Here is a 24585-nt window from a genome sequence, read left to right as displayed (position 1 = left end):
TTAATTGAACCGGATTCCGGTTAAATGCCTCACTGGAGGAAGCAGAGAACACAGCTCACCTGGCAAGTTAAATCAGCAGGTCCTTAATCTGCCATTTCCCCCAACCTTACACATCCAAGGTTTACACTCAGCCCAGGAGACAGTTATTCCCCTTTCATGCAGTGAGCACTGTCACTGGAAGACTGCTTACTGCCTTTGATGTCTCGTGTTAAGAGAGCCAACATCTTTAAAAACACTGAATAACAGCACTGATAAAGCGAGTATTGCTGTTTGCTGTTGTTAATATCTGTGACTTCTTCTTCCACGTTGAGCCAATGTCTACAGTTTAGCAGTGGTAGCAAGCTGTCTGTCTTTGACGTCCTTATTTCAACATTTTGATGATTAATTTGAAAGAAAGGGTTGACTTACAGGATTTAATAAGGATTAGTTTGAGCATGTATCAAAATTTAAGAAGTGCTTTCAGCCTCTCAGCTATAGTTAAATGCAAGATAGTAGAAATAACTATTTTTTTCCCTCCATAGTTATCAAGCTACGGAGTAAAATGTCGGGGGTGACTCTGCCGCCCCTAGTGGTTGGAGGGGGGAGTGCAGCTGTGACCGCCAGTAAATCACATGACGGTAACATACGTATTTGCGTCCCCCAGGTAGGGTAAGGGTGTGTGTGGTGAGGGAAGGGAAAAACAGACGGAGTTGGCCGTAAGTCAACACAGCCTCTCTGCAAAGGCTAACCTAACAGCGCATGCCAATGATGTGTTTTTCTGCCAGTCACGGACATGCTGGGAATAGACAATCGCTAATCTTCACCTCGCTTTCCTATTTACCGAGATCATTACACCTCTACGTTATATTCTATGCGCCTTACGTTACCTCTCGAGTCTGACGTCTGTAATTTCATTAATATTTAGCCTTTTTGGAAGTTACGACACGGCTCAGAGTAATAACGGGCACATTTTAAATGCATTGCTTCACGCCTCCTTCAATCAGAGGTGTCAGAGGAGTAAAGAATTACTCCTCCTGAGCTGTAAATAAGAATTTAATAGTTTGTGTCGTGCGGCTGCCACATCCTCTGTGTTTCAAATAAATAAATATATCACCACGTTTCGACGATGCTGCACACTCTGGATACTGAGAAAAGCAAGCATATTTGTGCCCTAACGAAGAATACAATACAGTTTCTACATTGTTTACGTCATACAAATATGTTGCACACATATATTTATTTATACAAATATAATATTTATAACAATTGCATATCACAGATTTTTTTCTGTATAATATGGTACATACAGCCTTGAAAATACAAGCATTCAAAAATACAGAGATGAGTGGTCTGGCAGGACAGGAATTCACTGAGGTGAAAAGTCCTCAGCCTCACTTTGTTAGTCACAAGGTATGATATTTATGCTCTGTGGATGTTTCAGAGACTCACCTTCATTAAAACGTAACAGACATGGAAGAAACAAACAAGACAAAGTCCTTACTAAGAGAAGTGTACCATGACATTAGAATGGGATGGAATCACGGAGGCGGAACGGGACCAAGTCAAGTACCGGCTGGAGGGCAGGTTTCAAAAGCACTGTGGCAGTTCACTTAGCCGTACTCTCCTTGTAAAGAAAAGACCCAACACCTCTGTCCGGAAAAGGTGAAAGAGAATCAGATACAGGAGTCTCAACTGCCAGTGACAGAATGAAAGGGACATCTGGAGGCAGTATTCAGTGTACAGCAGAATCTTTCATTATATACCTTCCTAGTAAGTGATTCTTACACCCATGTACCTCACGTAAAGTACAGCAGAATGTATCTTTCATTATATACCATCCTAGTAACATTAGCTGTGATTTTATACCCATGTACCTCACGTAAAGTGTAGCAGAATGTATCTTTCATTATATACCATCCTAGTAACATTAGCCGTGATTTTACACCCATGTACCTCACGTAAAGTACAGCAGAATGTATCTTTCATTATATACCATCCTAGTAACATTAGCCGTGATTTTACACCCGTGAACCTCACCTAAAGTACAGCAGAATGTATCTTTCATGGTATACCATCCTAGTAACATTAGCAGTGATTTTACACTCGTGTCCCTCACGTAAAGTACAGCAGAATGTATCTTTCACAATATACCATCCTAGTAACATTAGCCGTGATTTTACACCCGTGAACCTCACCTAAAGTACAGCAGAATGTATCTTTCATGGTAAACCATCCTAGTAACATTAGCAGTGATTTTACACTCGTGTCCCTCACGTAAAGTACAGCAGAATGTATCTTTCACAATATACCATCCTAGTAACATTAGCCGTGATTTTACACCCGTGAACCTCACCTAAAGTACAGCAGAATGTATCTTTCATGGTATACCATCCTAGTACATTAGCAGTGATTTTACACCCGTGAACCTCACGTAAAGTACAGCAGAATGTATCTTTCTTTATACTGTTATACGTAGGACATTCTTCTGAAACATTGTTTTTCTCATAAAATTTCTGACACAAACTATTAAATAGAAATGTCCCAAAATAACAAAATATTATAAATTAATAAATATATACTGCATATCTTTTTTTTTTACTGTAGTTTGCCTCATGGACACAGCACAAACATTATTTTTGCTGTATTAAATTTGGTGATTATATATTTTATGGTTTTTCCTTCATGATAGAACTACAGTAAATTACTATCATAAAATTCAAGTCGTGGCATTTACTTTCCAGTCATAATTCACTATTTTTTTAGATTAAATTCATATTATTGATTAGCAGTAAAGGTCTGCTTTTTCCACTCTTTCATGCCAAATCATTTCCACAGGAAGAGACATTAAAAACTTGTCTTCCCATCCATTTTTCCTTCAGGGCTGGTATGCCTGACTCCTTTCTTTGTGGAAGTCCATCCACGTGTTCTTCAGCCTTGTGCCCCCTGCTTAGCGAGTCTTATTGCTGAGCTGCTAGTGTTTCCATACAAAACAGTTTATCGCTACAGTACATTAGGTAAAAAAAAAAGTCATGTATTCATAACCGGACCAAATCTTACATATAAGTACTCATTTACACAGTCAGGATACAAACATCACAGGGACACTGTTTTTTCTACAAAGTAAATTATGCAAAGAAGAAAGAAGTCAGTAAACTAGGTATAAAAAACAGAAACAAGGAACAGGATGGTGTAGTATTCTGCAGTCTACAAAGGGGCTTTGTTTTTTAACAGTTTTTATACAGTAACGACTACTCTATGCGAAGTGCAGACCTGCCTTTGCACAGGATCATACATGTGTCTGTGTGTGTGTATTTCAAGCACCAGTGTGTAGGGTTTAGGGTACATATCCTGGGTGTTCACTACGCCGCTCTTCAGCTAGGGGGGTACAGCAGCTTCGTGGAAGGTGGACTAGCCCAGACTGAAAAATAGACGTTTCATTGTCTCTCGGGGAACGCGCTGAAGACGGGGGCGCGCTCCGGACGCCGCCTGACCGCGATCTTCTACTTCTTCTTCTTGTGGAAGAAGCTGTGGGAAGCAGAGCAGGACAGAAGCTGAGGGGAGAGATTAGCGCGCTTCAGCGGGCAGGTTCTGTGCGCAAACTTTCAACACGGTTTGCCGGTTAGAAGCAAATCGAGCTTTCGTTGCCGACAAATTACGTCTCTTATTTGCACAGTATTGTCCCCCATCTAAACAATGCCAGTTGTTTGGTAAGTGCAGCTATTTTTATAATGAATGAATTTGCCAGTAAAATCTCAATTACACAGGATGCACCTACCCATTAAAACAATCGGCAACCGGTAAATTAGTAGTTATCAAAATACATAATGTTGTTTATGAGCACAGTCCCTTTTTAATGAACCCTGCTCCTGCTGTGTGTGTGTTTGTGTATGTGTGTGTGTGTGTGTGTGTGTGTGTGTGTATTACATTGTGGGGACCAAATGTCAATTATTTTGACATTATGAGGACCATTTTTTGGTCCCCACAAGGGGAAACTCAGCTTTATAAAATACGTGACTTAACTATCAAAAAACTAAAAAAGTCAAAAGTCTTCCATTTCCTTTGGTTTCTTATGGTTAAGGTTAGGACTGGGTAGGGTTTAAGGTCATCATTGTTGGGATTAGGGTTTTGCCCCTAGGAATGAATGGATGGTCCCCACAAAGATATGGCTCTGTGTGTGTGTGTGTGTGTGTGCATGTGTGTGTGTGTGTGTATATTTCTGGGACTCCCCAAGACCCTGACCAAATGATAACCAGTTGACTGAATGGATATATTTCTTCATTTGTATCACCACATGCCTATTTAAAAACTCACAAATGCTGCTTTCAACCAGCTAGAGCACTGAGCAGCTCGCTTATGCACGTGCCAGGGGGTCCATTTCACACTCGTACATCCTGCCAGCCCATTTATGTAGGACGCCAGCTTGCTCCACTCACACACACAGCTCACATGCTCACATGGATTAACGTGAAGGACTTTCTGGGATTTCGGCATGAAGGATCTGGTCCATATAGCGCTCTTCGGACCCGGAGCTGCATCAAAGGCAGCCACGGAAGCGAGAAATAAATGAGGGATAGGTCACTATTGGTAGATTTTTAACAGGGGGGGGGGGGGGGGGTTAGATTGGAGTAGATTCCCCTGGGTAGATTTTGCCAATCTGGGGGCAGGAACAAATTTGGGGGTTCAATTTCACTACCTGGCTACATACCTGGGGAGCAAACAGATATGTGGTGGGGGGGGGCACCCAGTATTTTATTACATACCTAGTCTGACCATGGACGTTTCTGCTGTCTGTGGTTTACTGTTTATCTTTACATTGAATATTTGTTTTTGGAGTTAATTTCATTCTGTCTGTTTATAGCACTTGCAGTTTACAGAAACCTTAAATTTGTTGGTCAATACAGCTACGGCATTGAGTAATGATGGAACAAACTAAACCTTTGAGTAATGATGAAGCAAAGACAGAAAGCTATTTCAATTTCCCTTTGTATCCATGGGCGAGCAGAATGACACATCAAGTAGGGAATGTATCGATTTGAAGTACCTGTACTATTTAAATGTTTGTGAGTTGGTTGTTGCTCCCCGGCTAGCATGCGAATCTCCCACGGTCCGTGATTTCCATGCTGTGGCGTTACAAATCCACCCTGATCGCATTGTAGTCAGACACTGTATTTGTTAAACAATAAATCATTAAAAAGCCCTTCACACATCCAAGGAATAAGATTATTGCTGCTGGTGCGTCTGCAGAGATGATTGAAACGGCAAGTACGCCAAATTATTCCCAGCGGGCTTCCCAGAGCGCTTTCTGAAACACATTTAACTACCTTTTTTCTGATGCCATAATAAATTAGGGCTGGTTCATTTTTCTCATGCATTAAAGGCCACAGCACAAAAGAGGTGTCAGCCCTCAAGGATAAACAGTATTTATTGAGCCCCAGTAGAACAAAAGCATTTGATACATTTTTACAGTAATATTTCAGACTGGAGCTTCAGCTGTTGTCCTTGTGGATGCTCTGTAACTATGGCTGCTGTGTGGTGCTGGAATGGTTCGTTCCTGATTAGGCCACGCCCCTTACCCCCTACCATGGCATTGGTATGGCCCGGCAGGTGAGGGATTACAGAATTTAGGCCCGAGGTCCTGTCTCCTCTGGGGGCCTGAAAGCAATGAAAAGCCTCACCTACGAGGTGTGGTTCTGCTGGGCAGCCGGGTTCTGCTGCTGCTGCTGTTGCTGGATGAGCAGCTGCTGCTGCTGGCGCCGTCGGGCCGTGCGAAGCTTCTCGAAACGCGCCTCCATCTCCTCCAGGACTTTGGGCGTGTAGCGCACCACCAGCTTCACGCTGTCCTTGGCTGCCTTCAGCAGCTCCACCGCCTTCTCGTGGTGCTCCCCCTCCACGCTCTGGACAGGGACACGCGGCAGCGGGCGGTCATTGAGGCGTCGCTCTGACACCCTCGACCCTCATGGAGGCGCTGTGGGTGTAGCTATTTATGAGTATACATAATGGATAAATAAATCATTAATATTTCTCATTTTGTTACGCATGATTTAATCAGAGTTATATTATGCCAGATGAATTATTCATTAATTCACTGCAGATACTAACAGTTGTTTGCGCTTAGTGCAACAAGAATAAAATTTGTGGCTTAATTAAAAACGCCATTAAACAAAGAGAAATGACATAGTCTGATAGTCTAAATACCAGCAAAATGTGATTAATTCTTTCGGAAGCAAATTGTGTAAGCAGCCATTTTATTTCTACTAATAGTATTTTTATTTTTATTTTTTTAATTTATTTTTTTATTTATTTTTTAATTATTTATTTATGTATTTGTGATTTGTTGTGTTAAGTGACCTTGGGTGTTTTGAAAGGCGCTGAAAATAAAATGTATTTTTATTTTATTATTATTATTATTATTTTTTATTATTATTAATAGTATTTTTCAGCGGGGAATAACCTATTAAAAGTGAAACCATCATCTTGTTTATGGCAGTAACTAGTTATTGTATAGCGCTACATATTCAGCATATTGCAAGCTTTTTGTAAGAGCCACATCGACAACAGATACAGGCTTATCCTACAAATCAAAAGCTGGAAATATTTTCAATATTTCACAGATCCATCAAGGCACGTTTGGACAGCGATATGATTTATTATGGGCTGGGAAAAGCCCCTTTCACGAAACGATGGTATCTACATGATACCATCGTTATGAATGGCCATAACTTCAGAATTGTACAGATTCAATCAAAATCACAAACACAAGTGTGTTAAGGTAGCCCCTATTGATCTGCACTTGAAGAGTAAAGCAGTGAAAATCCCCATAGCAATTGTCGTGACGACCGCTTGCATCTCCATAAATAAGGTGGGTGGGCTCACCACACCGTTGACGGACAGCAGCTGGTCGCCCCGTTTCAGGCCGCCTTGCCTCTCGGCCACGCCCCCCGGGATGATGCGTGAGATGTAGATGGGCGAGTTCTGCTCCTTGCCGCCCATCACGTTGAAGCCGAGCCCTTCGTCCGTCTTGGGCAGCTCCACCACACGGGGATGCGAGTGGCCCTCGCTGGCAGCAAAGGCTGCAACTGTTGCCTTTTGGGAGGGGGGAGGTTTAAACATGTAAAAAGGTCTTTACTATGCATCTACATTGAGACATATCTATGACATTATGCGAAAGCAGGCAGTGTGGTAACTCAACGGGTCTTCTCCGGAGTTGTGGGTTCGATTCCTTTCCCTGGGTTTGTGTGTGGAGTTTGCATACTCTCCCCGTGCTTTTCGGGGTTTAATCCCACAGTCCAGAGACATGCAGTTTAGGTGAGTTAGGTCAGTGTGTTCCTACATTTCCCTTTAAATGATTTTGTGCTTGTGTGTAAATGCACTGTGACAGTTTGCTATCCCATCCAGGGTGTCTCCCAATTTGTTCCCGGCGCTTCCTGGGATTGTCTCCAAGCTGACCGCGACTCTGTGCTGGGTAATCAATTATGGACCATGGATGGGTGAGAAGTCCCTATGTGCTTAACTGATTCAGGTATTGTTACTCTGCAAGGTTCACGTAAAAGGTCGCTTCCCCATTATACCAGACTAACAAATCCGTATGCTTATATGTTTAACAGACACTTTTGTCCAAAGCAGGAGGAAATCTAAGCGGAGTCTGCTGGCAGCCCCAGACCAGTTTATTTTTGTGTTTTGAGGTAAGGTAGTTCCACTCCGAATAGCTAGTCTCGGTTGGTTTGTTATTTTGGCCTTTCCCCCTCCTGAGGTTTATGTTATGCTCCCAACTATTGTAATTAGCTGTTTTGATTAAAAACTTTTGTAATCTGAGAATTTCTCCTTTTTGTTTTGTTTCTGTTATGGCGCTCTAACCCCTGGACCGCTTAGTTGTGCAGGGTGCCGTAAGAGAGTGTGGGCAACATCCATGCATATGCACAACATCTTGGTGCCAACATAATTAAGGATGTCTTAGGACATAACAATGTACATGAACATGGCTTGATGACTTGACAAAGAACTACAAACTTTACGGATCACTTAAGTCCTGTAGCACAGGCTGTAGATTTGTATGCTCTATGCCAGGCTGCAGATTCGTATGCTCTATGCCAGGCTGCAGATTCGTATGCTCTATGCCAGGCTGCAGATTCGTATGTTCTATGCCATCACATAACACTGGTAAAAGCTTTGCTGAGTGGTACAGTGGTCATTGGACTGCTGGTCTGATATGTCGCCCTCTTTCTCGAATTCAGCTGCAGATTAGCAATATAGAAGAGAGAGAGCAAAGCAGCCTGGATAAATGAGGTCAAATCCCCAGCTTAAGAGTTCTCTGCACATTTCATTTTGTTAGTCAGATCTTCCGGAAATCCTCTGAGCTGTATTTAAAAACTTGTTAGTACAAGGAATACAGTCATGAAGAGTGTTAGTTTAACATTACATATTACGTATAAGTGTATGGGATGCATTGGGAACACCCCCTGTAGGTGTTTTTCGGTATTGTAGGTATTCTGGATGAATCTCGCCATCTAGAAAGGATGCATAAATTCCACCGAGAGCTGCTCTCCTTTTTCTCGGCGACAGAAGGAGGTCTACAATCCTTACGTCAGGAAACTTCACTTCATCTCTGTCTCAGTCTCTCTCGACATCGCCGCGGTGTGAATCTGCATTCCCATGCACGCCGTGACCTCTCCTAACCTTTAGATGTTTGTCCAACTCCGCTATCAGGAAAGGAGAATCCGTGTCGCGGTGCTCCTCCTCTGACAGTGGCGGGGTGCCTGCGAGTTTAAGAAATGCAGCCTGTCCTTTTCCTGCAGTTCTTAGCACCCGTGCCATCCTGCCTGGTACAGCTGGTCAGCTCGCACATGCGGGTGCAGATCAGCCCTAAGATGGCACCGCTGCAGTCCTCCCTAACAAAATCATCAGCACTTATCCAAATTAGTTCAGCACTGATTAAAAAATTACAATTATAAACAGGTATTTGCTCTGAAAATCCAGAGCTTAGTTACAGCGCTACAAAAAAATCCATGTCCTCCATCGGGCAAAGTGTGAAATGAATTTAAAGCTGGTCTGTGCGTAACAAGACATCTGTCATTGTCTTTGAATGAAATGCATAGCGTTTTAAAGGCCTTCTGTAGCGCTTCTTAGTCATTTGATCTCACTGCCCGTTTGTAGAGGGTAAGAGGTAGGCATCGCGGCACCTTGATTATCCCGCTGTAATTGCTATCGCGGTGTCAGCAATGATGTTTAAGCGAGGAGCAGAGAGGCCGGCGATAGCTTCAGAAGTCTGACGGAGAATTAGAGGCCGCAGGGCCTTTATAGGGGCTAACGAAAGCTTCTTATGTCTGCTGCTAAACGCCAACACAGATAGTGCTTTTCCTTTGGGTAAAAAAAAAAACAGGTCTCCCAGAATAGTCTAGCAGAAAGCTTTACTGGTCTATGCTTTGGCCAGACATCAGTGTCATCTACTGTAGAACATTGCAGAGTGCGATTTGAATAGCTCCTCCTTTAAGAGAGCTTTCGGTACAGGTCCTTCTCGACTAACCACACAACAGGGCCCTCATTCCACTAAGCTGTCTATTAACCTGAGTAAATTATTTTAGAGTCCGTTGGTCCTCAGGTCTAACATCAGACACTCAGTGTGTGGTGTGGTGAGATACCATGGCTGCCCACTGCCCAGGTGACCACAGTGTTTACTTCTGTGTTTCTTTCAAACTGTACCGAAAAATATACCATATTATAACGTTTGGCTTACGACTGTTGTCGGAATCTACGTAGCTGGCTACTGTTTAGGCACTTGGCTAACAGGACCAAACAAAGGATATCCAATATTATTATGAAACAGACCCAATTAAAAGAGGTGCAGTACATGAAAGTGTGTATGACTTTAGAAACTAAGGTAAATTTACAGTTGTTCTGATCCCACAGGAGACGAATGCTAACTTTTGAAAAGCCATCTTACCATGATGATTTAGTCTTTTATTCTTCTTTTGCTACGTATTACATCAGTTTCTTCCATTGTTTGCATATTCTGTGTTGACGTACTCCTTCCCCCAACAAACGCATGTAATAGGCGCTAGACATATTTGCGGCGTGTGAAGCCTGCCTGGTTCTTCTCCAAACAAGGAAGGCTGGCAAATAAATAAGAGAATCTGCTTCGTATACTCCAGTGATGGGTGAGCTTTATCTGTAACACTGCAGACTGTTTGCCAGCATCTCCGGCCGGTAGATAACGCCAGGAGTGGACGGGTCCTTCTGGGCCAAGATTAGCCTCTCACCTCTGCTGAAGAGGATCTTAATATTCACTTGCACAGTCTCACCATGTGAAACATCTCCACCATCTATTCTGCCATCTAATGCTGCCATGTCTGACTGGCATGCAATTTTGGAATGCAATTTTTAAAATATTCTAAACAAAGGGCAAAATCAGTTGGAAACTGGAAAATGTACATTTTTTTCAGTTAAAAATAATATGCTATCATGTATATGGAGTTTGTTTTTGTTATTAAACATTTGCATGGAATTATCATAGGGTTTGACCCTTGATTGTAAGTAGTTTTAAATAAACTGTACATATTGTATATATGTGTGGTGTGTTTTATTTGAGTCCTGTGCCTGTAATCTATTGTGATGTATTGTTCAGCTCCTGCTCTGATGCTAACCAGTACTTTATACTGGTCGTTCACTGAAAGCTCAAGGTTAGCACTCATACTTAGTTGGCTCATTGACAGCTGTATGCTTGAAATATATTATTTGCCTCACTTGTACATCACTTAGTACTTAGGAATAAATTGTACATCACTTAGTACTTAGTACTGCTGAATAAATTTAAGTGTAAGAAATGCAACAGCCCTGGCTGCAGCAGGAGTGTACAGATGCTGTATCATGACAGCAGGGGGACTGTAGAGAATGCGTATCGTGACAGCAGGGGAGAGTGTAAAGAATGCACGTCATGACAGCAGAGTGGGTCGTAGAGAATGTGTGTCGTGACAGCAGGGGGGGGGCACAGAGAATGTCTGTTGTGACAGCAGGATGAAGTGTAGAGAATGTGTGTTGTGACGGCAGGGGGAGCGTAGAAAATGCGTGTCGTGACAGTAGAGTGCAGACACTGTGTATTGTGACATAGAGACTCTGTATCGTGACAGCAGCAGGGGAGAGCAGGGCTTACCTTAGCCGTGGCCCGGGCTTGGTACTCCAGACAGCCATTCACTGTTATTGTCTCATGCATGTACTGATAGACCTGTACAGACAGGAGAGAGGGGTGGTGGGGCGGATAGATGCTGTTAGACAGAAGAGTAAATGCCGTCAGCCTCCAGGCAGGCTGCCTCCTGACTGACAAGTGTGCTGGCTTTTGGAAACTTGTTTTCCTCTGCTGTTCAACAAATAATGTTTGCTTAATGTTTAGATCAAAATCCATTAAAATACTGTTGCAGTGATGCATCCATCTACATCTGTTTTCCCTCTTTACATATTTCGGTTTGGTCGAATAAACGAAACGGCGCAGAATAAACACACAGTAGCAGCGATGTGTGAAAGCAGCACAGCCTTACTGACATTAGCGTGATGAATAGGTCTGTTACACACGGAGGTGTGTGTGTTACCAGAGGCCCTGCACTTCCCCAGCTGTGAGCTACTAGCTTCTCTGTCAGGAGCTGAGGACAAAATCAAGCTTCTGCCCTAGAACTCCGCTGCATATCTGTGGCTTGGGCTAGGATCTCGCTTTCGGGAGGGGTGTTTCACATTCTGCCGGTCCCATGTAAATCAAATCCATTTAAGGCCAACCGACTGTCGAGTATTCTTGGCTACTGGTGTAACGAGATCTGGCGATATTGCAAAATGACGAGATTTCTCGTTAGAGTGAAAGGCGGTCTCGCGAAGGCGCTGCAAATCAGCTGATGTAAGCATGTCGGCGTCTGACGAAATTACCATAGTAGATGCCCCAGACACTTTTAAATCTTTTGTGTGGCAGCATTTTGGGTACCCAGCGGAAAATATAGACCGCGAGATAGTGACAGACAAAACACGAGCCACTTGTAAGCATTGTAGGAAAATAATGCCGTACACAGAGGCTAACACTACTACTATGCAAAGCCATTTTCAGTACCATCATAGCTCTTTACTTACATCCACTGAACCGGTGAAAAAAACAAAAAAAAAATTATGTTTGTTATTTATATTGTTTTATTTATATTCTATTTTATGTTCAATTGAGTAGTGAAATACGAGAGAATGCCTGTCATTTGAGTTTGTGGTCAAATATTTTATGGTGTTCGATATTTGTTCTGTTCTTTACTGCATATGATGATTGTGATTATTTGAAACATTTCACCATACATCTGCATTATTCAGCATTTTTTGTCTTTCAAATTAATCAAATAATAGGCTGCTTTTTAGTAATATATTTCCTCTATGAAGTTTTCCTTAAAATACTGTTAAAATATCGTCTCGTTCTTGTGAACCCAATATCGTGTCTCGTCTCGCCTCGTGGGCTGAGTATATCGTTACTCCCCTATACTTGGCAATATCTAATTTTTCAAACCATCCAGACATTAAATGGCGGTGTATGGTATTTCAACGGTATTTTCAAGCATTCAAACCAGGCATTTTTGAGGGGGTCCCGAGGTCTGGGGGCCCCCAGTTAGTCACAAAGAGTCACTACCCTAGTGGGGGCCCCCAGAATAACCTTTTGAATGGTGCCTCAGAAATAACAAACCAGCAAAGATGGACCTCAGAGGCTGCAACCAAAGGCTTGCATAACGTCATTAGTCACTGAATAGTCTTATAAGTATAATTATGTTTTTTATTTTTTTGTGATTATTTGTCATTGTTGACACACCACAGCACACAGTGCACAATAACGAAATGTGTCCTCTGCATTTAACCCATATGTGACTTTCGTGACATAGCAGGGGGCAGCTAATTCAGTGCCTGGGGAGCAGTGCTTGGGGGCGGTACCTTGCTTAGGGTACCTCAGTGGTGTCTTCCTGGTCAGGGATTTGAACCTGCAATCTTCCGATTACGAGTGTGCTTCTTTAACCATTAAGCCACCACTGCCACCACCACTATTCTTGCTTTGTTTGATGCTGTTGTGTAGCTCCTGCTCCAATCCTGCTCTCACTTGTACCTGGGCATTCATTGGAAGCTCAGCCTAGCTGCACTTATGCCTAGTTCACCCCTTAACAGTACAAATGTTTGTAAAGTGCTATTTTCCTTGTACATTACTTTGGACAAAAGCATCTGCCAAATATGTAAAAATGTCAATAAGGAGGACTGACAGGTCTGATCACATGACCTCCAAAAGCTGCCAGGGCATTTGGGTGTTATAAATACCCTTTATGTGCATAATTAATGAACTCGTAAAGGTGGTGTCCTTAATTTAGCGCACTGGCACATTAACGATAGTACAGTTTCACGCAGATGCTTTTACTCGCTTTTATATATTACGGTGTGTTAAAAATGGTTGTTACTAAAGTTAGAGATCAATTGAGCCTACACGGTACATCGTGATTCATTTGTCTTCATACATTTTATATGTTTTTGTGAGCAAAACTGAAAGCAGTGACTTTGTATGGCTAAAGGGTAAAGATAAATGTAAGGTGAGTTTCCACTGTAGCGTATGAGTGAACAGCTGTGTACAGGACCTCTGCAGTAGGGATGTGTGGATTGAAAATGAAATATCTGTTGTTTGAAAATATTGATTTAATGGGAGCAGGACATGAACTATCAGCAGGCAGGCAGCCTATATGGGAGGACAACAGGGAAGACTTTCGAGGTCCCCCAACACTAGTATCTATGAAAATGGAACCATTGATCTGTCGGAACACCCCACCCCCCATCCCCAGGGTTGCCAAATCTCATGCATCTGGCATGACACTCACGCTTTCAGACCCTCACGCTCACGAAAGAAATCTCACGGCAAATCTATGTTATTCCATTGTAAACTTAAAATTAACTACATCAAAAGCATTGGGATAGTTTGCAAACCCTACAAACCATTTACAATGTAATAAAACTGATACATACATGTAAATGCATCTGCATGCTTGTGTAGACTTGTCTCGAATTGAAAATCTCACTCCAGCCAGCTGACCAAAGTTGCCAAACCTACACCCCCCACTCGGCAAGTTTTATGTGTCAGGATCGGCATTGGTGATGCCAGTCTTGGATCGAATGAGAATTCGTCCAAAAGTGAAATCAGTGGTATCGCCCATCCGTTCTCTGCAGTCAGCAGTCCTGTGTGTTTGGTTTTACATTGCAGAGCGGCGTGGGCGGTAATTCGGTTAGCAGTCCCGTACCACAGCCGCCCACCCCTACTGCCAGGGGAGGCATCCCATCATTCAGCGCATCGCTCGAGATAGTTCAGCATAGCACAACTCCCACCTTCATCCTCACACATCCACAACAGTATGATTTTACAGTTTAACTGTAATGAAACTGATTTTGACGTATGAAGTGTATTAAATGCTCCCGCTGAAAGTTTGACATCTTAATTAAAGGAAATGGTTACCAATCAAACCAAATAGAAAAACAAGGTACTTCTGACAAACTTAACAGTGAATCATGAATAATTTAGCAAACTGTCATCTCCTGTCCTGTATTCTGTAGGAAATCATTCTGAAAATAACATTATTTTAGAACAGTGAATATTTCTTCTTATCTCAAAAAACTATCTATTGAACCTGTAATTTAGCTTTTTATTAAAACTGCAGATGTTAACAAATCCGCATTTATTAAAAATTAAATTTCCATTTCTCTGCATTTGCACTTCAAAGGAGGCTCATTGCAGCTGTGTGGTTACCTAAGAAACACAACACGAGTAAACGGGCATGAAACTTTGCTGCAGCTTCACAGTCTGACCTTTCTCCAGACTTTCTGCCGATAACCTTGGGCTTCTGCTGCTGTTTTCTGGTTCTCAAGGGTTTTTGAAACCCTGCAGCAGAGCAGTGTGAGGCGCCGTGGTACAAACAGCCGTCTGGAGTTTCTGAACATGAAATGGGCCCCTGGGCATGAGGACCACCACATGCACAATAAGCTCTTATACCTGCTCTGGCTGAGACAGGGCCGGCCGAAGCCCACGTTGAGCCTTACGGAGGCTTCACTGCCCAATTAAACTTTGTTTTGTACAACTCTACATGCACCTTACAGGGGGGAGCTGGGGGGGGGGGGGTGCTGGCAAGCTTAATTGGCACCCCCTCAGAGGACTGAGAAGGTGGCATTTCTGTGCCTATTTAGGTGCCTATATTGCCTGATGTGTTGACTGGCACTGGGCTGGGGATTTTGTTGCCGTTGCCAAATGCTTGCAGGATTGAGCACCAATCGCAGTTACATGTCCCTCTTACCCCTGGCTGCTTTTCTCGGGTTCACATGCCATCCACTGGGGGGGCAGTTTAACTATTAACATCATTTCTCCGGAAGGGACTGCTTCGCCGGGAGGTTGCCAGCAAGTGAGCAGATGCAAAGGCGATTTGGCAGGAAGCCTGCCCCCTAGTTGTGTGACTCGGCATGACAACCGAGTGTGAGAGTCAGTTTCTACCTGCCCTGATAGATGAATGCTAAGATAAGACTTTGAAAGGCTGAGAATCCATATAGTAAACAAAGCTATAGGTTAGAATTTAGTTATAGAGGGTAATGTCGTTGTCAAGTGTGCTTCCCACGATTGCCTCATAGAGTCTGAAAGACTGTTAGAGTTTTCATAATGAGGAGATATAAATTTGATCGGGTGGAAGTGTATTTTTAAGCCATTTGGAGATGCTGTATTTCTTGGATAGCAATATCAGTAATATCTCCAAATGGTTTCAAAATCCAGTCAGTCATAAAGTGATAACCTCGTCAGAAAGTGTGTATATCTGGAAAGACAGCTCTCCAATAGAGGTTCAGTAATTGTCATAATAAAACTGCTCATTCGGAGACATTTACCAGAGTCCCCTGTGATGAATGGCAGTAAAAATGCTTTAATCTTCATGTTTAATCTTAAAAGGCGGCACACAAATTAACTGGTGGTTGAAAATGAGGAATATGATTAAATGTCCCCGAACGTCCTTTCGGATGGGGTGCGGGGAAAATCTTCTGGGCTGTTAGTGTAAATTGGCGGTAGGAAGCTCGGCAGAAATTTGAGGAGGACTCACTCCTGAGCGGATGGTGTACGGCCCTGATGGGGGGGTGGGGGGTAACTGTACGGTGACACTGTGGGAGCTTCACGCATGGAGACGGAAGATCATCACAGGACAGTGACAGTGACACGCCTTCTGCACAGGTGCCACCTTACTAATAATGCGCAGGAGCCCAGCTGATGCACTGCTCCAGTAATGAGCCCTACAAAACTAACAGTAATTATCACCCTCTCCACAGTCTATGTCCTGCCTTAGTGTGAGACCTTCTGCAGAGACTCCCATGGCTGGAAAGAAATAAATCATCGAGGGATTAAAGGAAGGTCCACCTATAGCTGGCTGGTGAACATGGTTGATTGGCAACCAATCTCAATTAATCCCTGCCACCTTTGTTTTCATAAACCCTGTTCCTTCTGTGATGTTTTTGTGTATTTCTCACCTGAAGAGACCTTTACTAAATTCACCTTTCAGAAACGGTCTGCCAACAGCCCTTGGTTTAACTTGTTTGCCCCAATGTGACTGATGTCTTTAGATCTCCACAGTCCCAGGCTGGGGTAATGCCCAAGCAGGTGATGGTCTGAACTTTGACTGCAGCTACAAAGTATAAGCACACTCAGTAAAATAAGGCTGTCTGCAGTCAGATCTTTGCCCCGCCCCTTCAGGACCCACCTCCCTGATGGCCGTGCAGAACTCGCTCTGCAGCACCTTCTTGAGAGACTGCAGCTTGTGAGCCGGGACGTCCCCAGACTCCTGTAGCTTCTCCAGCAACTCGATGGCCCTGGCCACGTCTCAGCAGAAGGGAGGGAACAAAGTAAGGAAGAAAGGGAGGGAAAAAAAGACCCTTAAATTTCTTTAATAGGTGAGCCTGTCGAGAAACCCGCGATGCTGGAGGGAATCAATCCAGAGAATAATGGGAATGGACTGGTTAGGGCCCAGGGCTGAGAATGTAATTATGCCCCTTTTCAATGCAGCTGTGGTGCACATAAGTGATGGGCAAAGGGCGAATCAGAGGACAGGCTTGTCCTCAGGGACCGCCCCCTGGCATGGATGGTGCATGACTGCTGGGCCTGTTAAGCAGCAAACAAGTTGTTTGTCCAGCGATACACACAAACTTGTCTTAGAGACCCCTACGATTATGTGCTTCTCAGTGAGGGTGCAGATGGCTGGAAATCACTGGAAGTTAAAGGCCGGTGTGCTATTGTTTGAGGGGCTGCTTTGAGAAACACAGGAAGCTAATTGTTAATTAAGCAGTGCCTGTGTTTGAACTGAACCCTGCTTACATTCATAAGAAAAAAACTCACTACATGAAAGCTGTATTGATTTCCTGGAGGACAGATTTCTCTCCTAAGTGCAGTGATCGAAAGTGTCACTACTCTCTGTACAACCCTGTTTCCAAAAAAGTTGGGACACTGTGTAAAATGTAAATAAAAACAGAATACATTGACCTACAAATCAATGACAACATATCAAATGCTGAAACCGAGAAATTTTCTTTTAGGATAAATTTTGGCTCAATTTGAATTTGATGCCAGCAACACATTTCAAAAAAGTTGGGACAGGGGCAACAAAAGACTGGAAAAGTTGTGTAATGCTAAAACAAAACACCTGGTCGAATATCTCAGAACTAATTAGGTTAATTGACAACAGGTCAGTAAGATGATTTGGTATGAAAACAGCCTGACAGAGAGGTGGCGTCTCTGTGCAGAGAATGTTCCAGCAAGCATCTATGGAATAGCAAAGTCTAAATGCATTGATTCCCCCGATCATGCACTGCACAGCCAACTGGAAGAGCCTGGTTTAACTTCCAGCCTGTCGTAGGATCCAGATAATCGCTGCTGTCTTCTAGCATTATTGTAACAGTTCTGGTTCCTTTTAACGCTCTTGATGCATGGGAGTTACCATGGATACCTGTGGCATCTGTTACTCCAAGCCTCTCTCAGCATCGCTGCTAATGGATGCAGCCCAGGTATCTAATGGAATATCTAGCTGTTTGAGTGTTGGGTTTTGGGAAGTGAAACGGTGGCAATGCGTGACATGGTACGCTAACACCAAGGGTCGTGAGGGCTGCTGGTCAGTGCAAGTACAGGCACCCCCCTCAACCGTCGCCTCGCAGAAGCACCTGAGTGTGGGTTGTTGCTCTATGCTCTCTGCTAATAATGAGGAAATAGAAGCAGGTAGCCCCAGCCTGACTATGCCGTTGTAGGATAACAGGACGTGTTTGTCGTACCTGAATGGGTTTGGCCTTTTCCCCCTTAAATTTGGCTTTGCATTTGACGTTGTGTATGAAAACAGATAATAAAAACCAGGGGAAAAAAAGTCCCTATAGTTTTTCTGCCTTTGATAGCTCTGAGCTGGATGAGGTTTGGCATGTGACTGCATATTTATCAGCACTGGGCAGGTCAAGGACAGACTATGAGGGCGCTGTTTAGCGTACTTATCCTCAGAAAGGACTGAAGGACCACAGCCAGGGCTATACTGTATGTTTCACTAGAAATACTGCATAATTACAGCTGCCTCTGTCACTGCATGTCTGGCCTGAGAAAACATGTTGATCTTGGCACTTGTTACAACAAACCATACAGAAGGAGCCTTGAATTTTAAAGCTTTTTTCTATGCATATTCTAGCCAATAGGAACCGAGCAGCACCTTGAATGTCAGGAAAATGCCGTAAGTCATCTATGCTAAGCATCCCTTTAGATTGCATAAATAATAATAGTAAAGCTGCTCAGTGCCGACAATCTGAAGGTTAACTTGCTGTAGTACTAGATAGCATATTAAATGCTAAACAAGCCCTATAGCATCCACAAGGGCAAAAGGACATCCACGTCTCATCATGCAGTCAACTTTAAAATGCACACGATTCTAAGAAATGCTAAAATGTCAGCCTGGAGCAAGGAAAATAACATTAGCTATACATTAATACCAGAATAGGTGAAGAGGAACCTTGATTATACTGTCGTTCTGCGTTAAAGACCTTTTGCTTCTGAACATCTGCCATCAAACAGAACCTACTGTACAGAGCCCAGAATTTCCTCAACTTTGCAGCACTGGTGCAAATGATCCCGGTAAATGGCATTTGATAGGCTTTATTTTAGATTAATATGCAGCATACACAGCGGGCACAGAATCGAGGCTGCAGGGGTGCTGTGTCAGGCCTGGCTAGTTGAAGTAATAGGTGGTGATGGAGCTAGAACACAAATCTAGTGACAAACAGGCCAGAAGTGTTATATAGTTGTTCTAGGACATAAAGCGCAGTATAAGAGCTAAATTGGTTGTAAAAAAAGGAGCAGAAGAAACACCTTTCTGTGTTGTGCCCCTTCATTACCTTCGCTTACCCAGCTGACCGCTTTTAACAGTTCAATGCAGTGTAATTCAGTGAAGCGCAGACGGATAATTGTTTTGCTGTCATACACTGAATGTGAAACATATAAAGATATACAAGTATTTGGCAATAGAAATTTAGCATTGATCCCCCCCCCCCCCAATATCATTATTATAATTATTGTTGTTGTTTGTTTGTTGACATGTAAAATAGGGGGCTCAGATGGCATAACTATTTCAGGGTTGGGGGTTTGAATTTGGCCCCCAGTCTGTGTCTCCTAACTTGGGGGGGTGGGGGTGGTCACGGTTCCATCCTCTGGTTCCGATCTCGGTTTACACCCTTACAATTAGGACACCCACCTAAGTGTACTGACCTCTCTACATTGTGCCTGACTGCGTACGTACTGGGACGGACTGGTATAGCATCCATGATGTTCTGCTGGATTATGCCATATGTTTCCACACTCCACATGACCCTGTACTGGGTAACTGGTTGGAAGACGGATAATCATAACAATAACAACACACATGTGAATCTAAATTAATATTCAATGACATTTCATATACCCCCAAACCATTATTTTACAGTGCTGGCCAGTTTTTATCCCTCATGTATAGACAGGATGCGTCAATAAAAGCAATTACAACATCAAGGGAATGTTTGTGTTTTAATATAATAGATCAGTCAGTTCTGTTATGGTTTGATAAACCCACCTCTTATTCTCTAATGTAGTAATAACAATATTTGTGATTTTTCGGATCACATGACTTCCCCAGCACTTGGGATTGGATGAAACCCAGCCAAGCCCACAGTTAAAACTCCTATCAAGTCAGTTCAGCTCGTCTATCACTCAAACGGAGTAAATTACTGCTAATTGGATCTATGTTGACATTCCGCACAACAGAGACAAAATAAATAATTCTGCAGAGTAATAGCTCCTGGTGGGGCCAACCTGGGAGCTAATCCCGCGTGACATATTTTGGAGTTTATCAAATAATCACCGAAAGTCTCCATTCACATCCCGTCCTTACTTATTAGCAATTCTAACAGTACCTTATAAATATTTATATAACGTTTAGCGTTGCATTAATTTTTATGGCGCGCTTTACTGACATTGTAATCTTTTCTTTTTTCCCTGTGCTTGAATACGTTGTACTTTAAAATGAAAACACAACTGTATGGACCTGCACAGGCTAAGCGGCTATGAAAGATGGACCCTCAAAAACGGACCCTCAAAAGGTGAATATTGAAAACATGAGTTACTATAATAAACGTCACTTGATTGCTCTTTGCTGCAGTTATAAATGATCTTTGCATGAGAGGTGCAGCGTGACCTGATTGACAACATTGTTTGATTCGTATTGTTCAGTTGGGCAGAAAATAAAGAACTATAGTACGCTCATTATAATTAAGAGTCCGCTATTCCAAATGTTAGATCAAAACCTGTTGCCATTCCAGTTTAATTGTCGTTTCCGAATTATAGGCTAACATTTATTATGATTCTCAGTAAGGTTAGATGTTCAAGAGTTCGGAGGAATACTTCTTCTTGTGACTTTGAGAATACCTGCTTTTAATAGCTGTAGAGATGTACACATCACTTTCTCCGATTAGTATGTGGCAGACTAGACCGTTTGAAGCGGTATATTGCCGAATTACTATATTTCTACGATACCGCATCATCGATAATGACTGCTGTTACTCAAGGACAACTGAACAATCTGTATATGGATACGTTTACACATTTACACCACTGTACACATGCACAATATTTTAAAACCCATTTCATAACGTATAGGCTATTCGATTTAATACCGCTTGCGTCTATTATTACTAATAATAGTACATCTACGTAGGCTACTACACACTCAAATACTTATCAAATATGAACGTGCAATCGGCACAGCGTAAGTGTAAATTTGATTTTGGATGAGTCAATGAGTAAATAAAAACATGAAATAAGATCAGGAAAGTAAAGCATAAATGACAAGTAGATGTATTCTCGAGTAACAATCTCAGATATGGTAAAAAAAAAAATACGGTCCACTTCCATCGGGTACAGTTTGCGCCTCAAAAGTGTTGCGTCCACAACGCATCACAGCTTGACCAGGATGTGGAAAATAAACGTGAAATACATCGACTGAGCTTCTTATTTATAGGAGGTTATACATGTATACGTTCTTCAGATGATACGGGTAGTTATATGGCATACTCCTGAAAACATCCACTGAGAGAATATCCATTGCATGCTTGACACCTCTTCTAGACGTCTCCAAAAAGTTATCAGATTAACAAGGAAGCGATACTTTATCGACAAACTGCATATAAACCCCGCAACCACTGTAGGTGATAACTCTACACATCAAAGGCGATATCAGCAAATATTGTTATATTAATGCATAACCTCATAGCAAAAGCTGCATGTGATAAACCACGTAATGAAAATTATTTAAGTTATTTTAGTGTATGACTTAATACAGAAATTTTAACAGCAGAGAAAATCGCCTCGTGCGGATCAACTAGCTTCACGCGCGTTAGACATTATATTCTAGTATAGATAGGGTAATAAATTATATGCATCCGATTAAAAAATCGTCTTCATTTCAAGTGGAAAAATCAACAATATTTCATCCTACACATTCCGATCTATCGATCACAAGTTGACGAAGCCTAAGCGATCTAAAATAGGTGGCGTATGACTGAAATTCTTCCGCGTCCTACCTCGATCCAGAGTAAGCGGTTGGACCATTGTCGCCATGGCTGCTGCTGCTGCTGGAGATAAAGCAACAATCTGCAGCATCAGTGGCAACTCCGACAGAGAGAGAGAGAGAGAGAGAGAGAGAGCTGGAGATGGAGAGAGAGGAGACTGTCAAGGGGAGTGGCTGGGCGTCAGCGGCAATTACCTTCTCCTTTGACACCCCCCCCCCCCCCCAACATTTCACTATCTGGTTAAAATTACTGTAAATGTCTCGTGGTGTATCACCAATATCATACGATGGAAATAGCAATAGCGCTCAACATCATATTTATTTTGTGCCACTTACGTTTTAATACTTACTTCCACTATTCCAACTTGCCAAACATCCAAAGCTTAAATCCCTGCTGATGAAGGGTTTATAGGTAAAACACCCTATTTGTGGATATTCTGGACAGTGAACATCACGCCAGACTCCCAGCTCAGGCTGTATCAGATGTGTTTTCATGAAAGGAGAATGAAAATGGAAATTAATTCCCACACGACATGATTGTGTTTAACACTAGCTTTATATAAAAGGTTACTGTGTTTTTTTTTTTCTTTTGTGTATATGACGCTATTCAGGATCACGTTTTATACATGAAGGTTATTGTATTAGTAGTGTGGTGTATGTGAAATGGCAACAGAGAAATGATTCACCAAGAGCCAAACAGTGAGGTCATCTTGTAACAGTGAGTGCCATTATGTCGTGGGTCTGTCATTCCAAGACAGTGGTCCACAGAGAGACCATGTGTGAGAGCAGACTGCTCAAGGCATTTCACAGTGGGATGGAATATTAACACATCAATCCAGCACTTGCAATAGTCAGCAAACATTTTAAAAGACACATTTTCCATTCATTGAAAGTTTAATGAACCATTCCAAAAAAGGAATGGAAAGAAGGCAGTTGTATCCAGACTTTTGGGTATAAATACAATCAAGTGTAATGCAGGTAGACACAGTCATCTAATTTCATATAAAAACAGGCACTGAAAATATTTGATCTGTCAACTGCAGAATCAAGCAGTAAAGAGATGTAAAATGGCAGCTGGTGACTGGATGTTAAAATGGCTCTGGGCCAGCAGGAAAGAGGCCATGAAGAGATTATTTATTTGCGGCCATATGGGATGTGATGTTGGCCTTGAAAACCATTTTTTGCTCTGAAAAATATTTTAGGCTGGGCATTTCTCTTGGCTTTACAAGTCAAGGAAGCAGAAATCACAACGTTTGAGTTTAGGCAGCAACAGCACCAGGTTATGAGAAAGTGGTTATTTGTTCATTAGCCTAGGACTCTGGGTGACGTGTAAATCTGAAACACACAGGGTCATGATTCACCTTTTTGCTTGCGTGTTCTTTGTTTCTATTGGTCTATTGATTCCCCAATAAGAGCTGCAGTTGCTAAATCCAATAGGAAGTTATTGGAGTAGCTTTGCATACATTTTACATTTGAATCAATTTGTTTTCTTTAAAGGCAAAACAGCAGTTGACGTGCTTATTGGTCACTATGGCTACGTCCGCATTGTGCCTTAATTTAAATCACTAGAGTTGAAAGCAAAACTTCCGCGTTCACACTGCTCCGTGTAAAAGGCAAATGACGTATCTTACGGTCATACAAATAATTCACTTTAGCATTTGTGTAATTGTATATATTATATATAAATACAATATTGAGTGATTGTTAATATATATATCATTTTCATTTGCACATTTCTATAATATTTTTTGATGTAGCTCGAGTACAACGTGTAATTTGAACGTTTTTTTGTCCAACCAAAATGTTTTATAATTTTAAAACTGCCGAAATATATACTTTGAATCATTTATTTTGACTTTGATTAGTAATAAAGTTCAATTTTTATAAACGCTTGACTATTGATTGCTCTGACGCACAAATACAATGTGTTTCAAGTAGCCTAAATGCACGTATTTTATTCAGCAAAAGCGAAATGTCACAGCACTGTAGCGTGTACATAAAAGGAAGCATCACAGCAACACGGGGATCTACAAATGTAGTCACTTCACGCGTCTCGTTCTCTTCCCTTCAGTTTCAGCGCACTGAACATTCAATGGCTGGATGTCTTTATTTTAAGCTGGAGCTGCACTTAAACTTGGCTCAGGTAGTCTCGTTTTGAGTTTCACAATAGCTGTAAATGTACAAAAAACACGATTTAGCTACATGCCAGTAAGCAAAACAACATAGGCTATGCCAGGTAGCTAAAGTCTTGGACATCCTCCATGTCCACATGTGGCTTACTTCCGTGAAAACAAAGGCAAAGCATTATTCTTTCCTTTAAGAATAACTGATTAGGGGAACATATATAGGCCTACATTGAAACGAAGAGAGCTAATCGGGAAATAACGACCCAATCGGAGTTCACTGTTGTAGGCGTAACATTTTTTTTACGTTAATGAGCGTCCGCACTAATACGTTTACAGAGGGACTGCGCTGAATTTTTTTGCCGCTTCTGGGA

General features: G+C 42.2%; 1 protein-coding gene across 6 annotated transcripts; it reads right to left on the bottom strand.

Annotated features, from left to right (window-relative positions):
• Positions 1-1012: 1012 nt before the first annotated feature.
• lin7a (lin-7 homolog A (C. elegans)) lies at positions 1013-22215 on the bottom strand. Of its 6 annotated transcripts, XR_011989583.1 has the most exons (7): positions 22102-22215; positions 16731-16849; positions 11123-11194; positions 6853-7062; positions 5655-5873; positions 5021-5142; positions 1019-3504 (listed from the first exon to the last, which is right to left on the bottom strand). XR_011989583.1 is itself a non-coding variant. In XM_023838671.2 (6 exons), exons 1-5 carry the CDS (start codon positions 22178-22180, stop codon positions 5655-5657), a joined length of 699 nt encoding a protein of 232 aa, XP_023694439.1. In that variant the 5' UTR covers positions 22181-22215; the 3' UTR covers positions 1013-5142. The 6 variants fall into 6 exon arrangements, 5 of the variants coding, with proteins under 5 accessions (XP_023694439.1, XP_023694441.1, XP_023694442.1 ...); XM_023838671.2 differs by having other exon boundaries at positions 1013-5142; XM_023838673.2 differs by lacking the exon at positions 5021-5142 and having other exon boundaries at positions 1021-3530.
• Positions 22216-24585: the final 2370 nt, after the last annotated feature.

The sequence above is a fragment of the Paramormyrops kingsleyae genome, chromosome 1, assembly GCF_048594095.1.
Source record: "Paramormyrops kingsleyae isolate MSU_618 chromosome 1, PKINGS_0.4, whole genome shotgun sequence".
NCBI lineage: Eukaryota > Metazoa > Chordata > Actinopteri > Osteoglossiformes > Mormyridae > Paramormyrops > Paramormyrops kingsleyae.
Note: the sequence above shows the minus strand (reverse complement) of the source record. Positions and strands in the feature narration are given on the sequence as shown.

Bases quoted from the DNA above. Each gene is read 5' to 3' on its own strand.
- lin7a (XM_023838671.2), bottom strand. From the start codon at position 22,180: ATGCTGCAGATTGTTGCTTTATCTCCAGCAGCAGCAGCAGCCATGGCG. The intron at 7,063-11,122 runs GTAAGCCCTGCT...CCCTCCCAAAAG, and splicing joins AAGCCCGGGCCACGGCTAAG to GCAACAGTTGCAGCCTTTGC. The intron at 5,874-6,852 runs GTGAGCCCACCC...GTCCCTGTCCAG, and splicing joins TGCTGTCCGTCAACGGTGTG to AGCGTGGAGGGGGAGCACCA.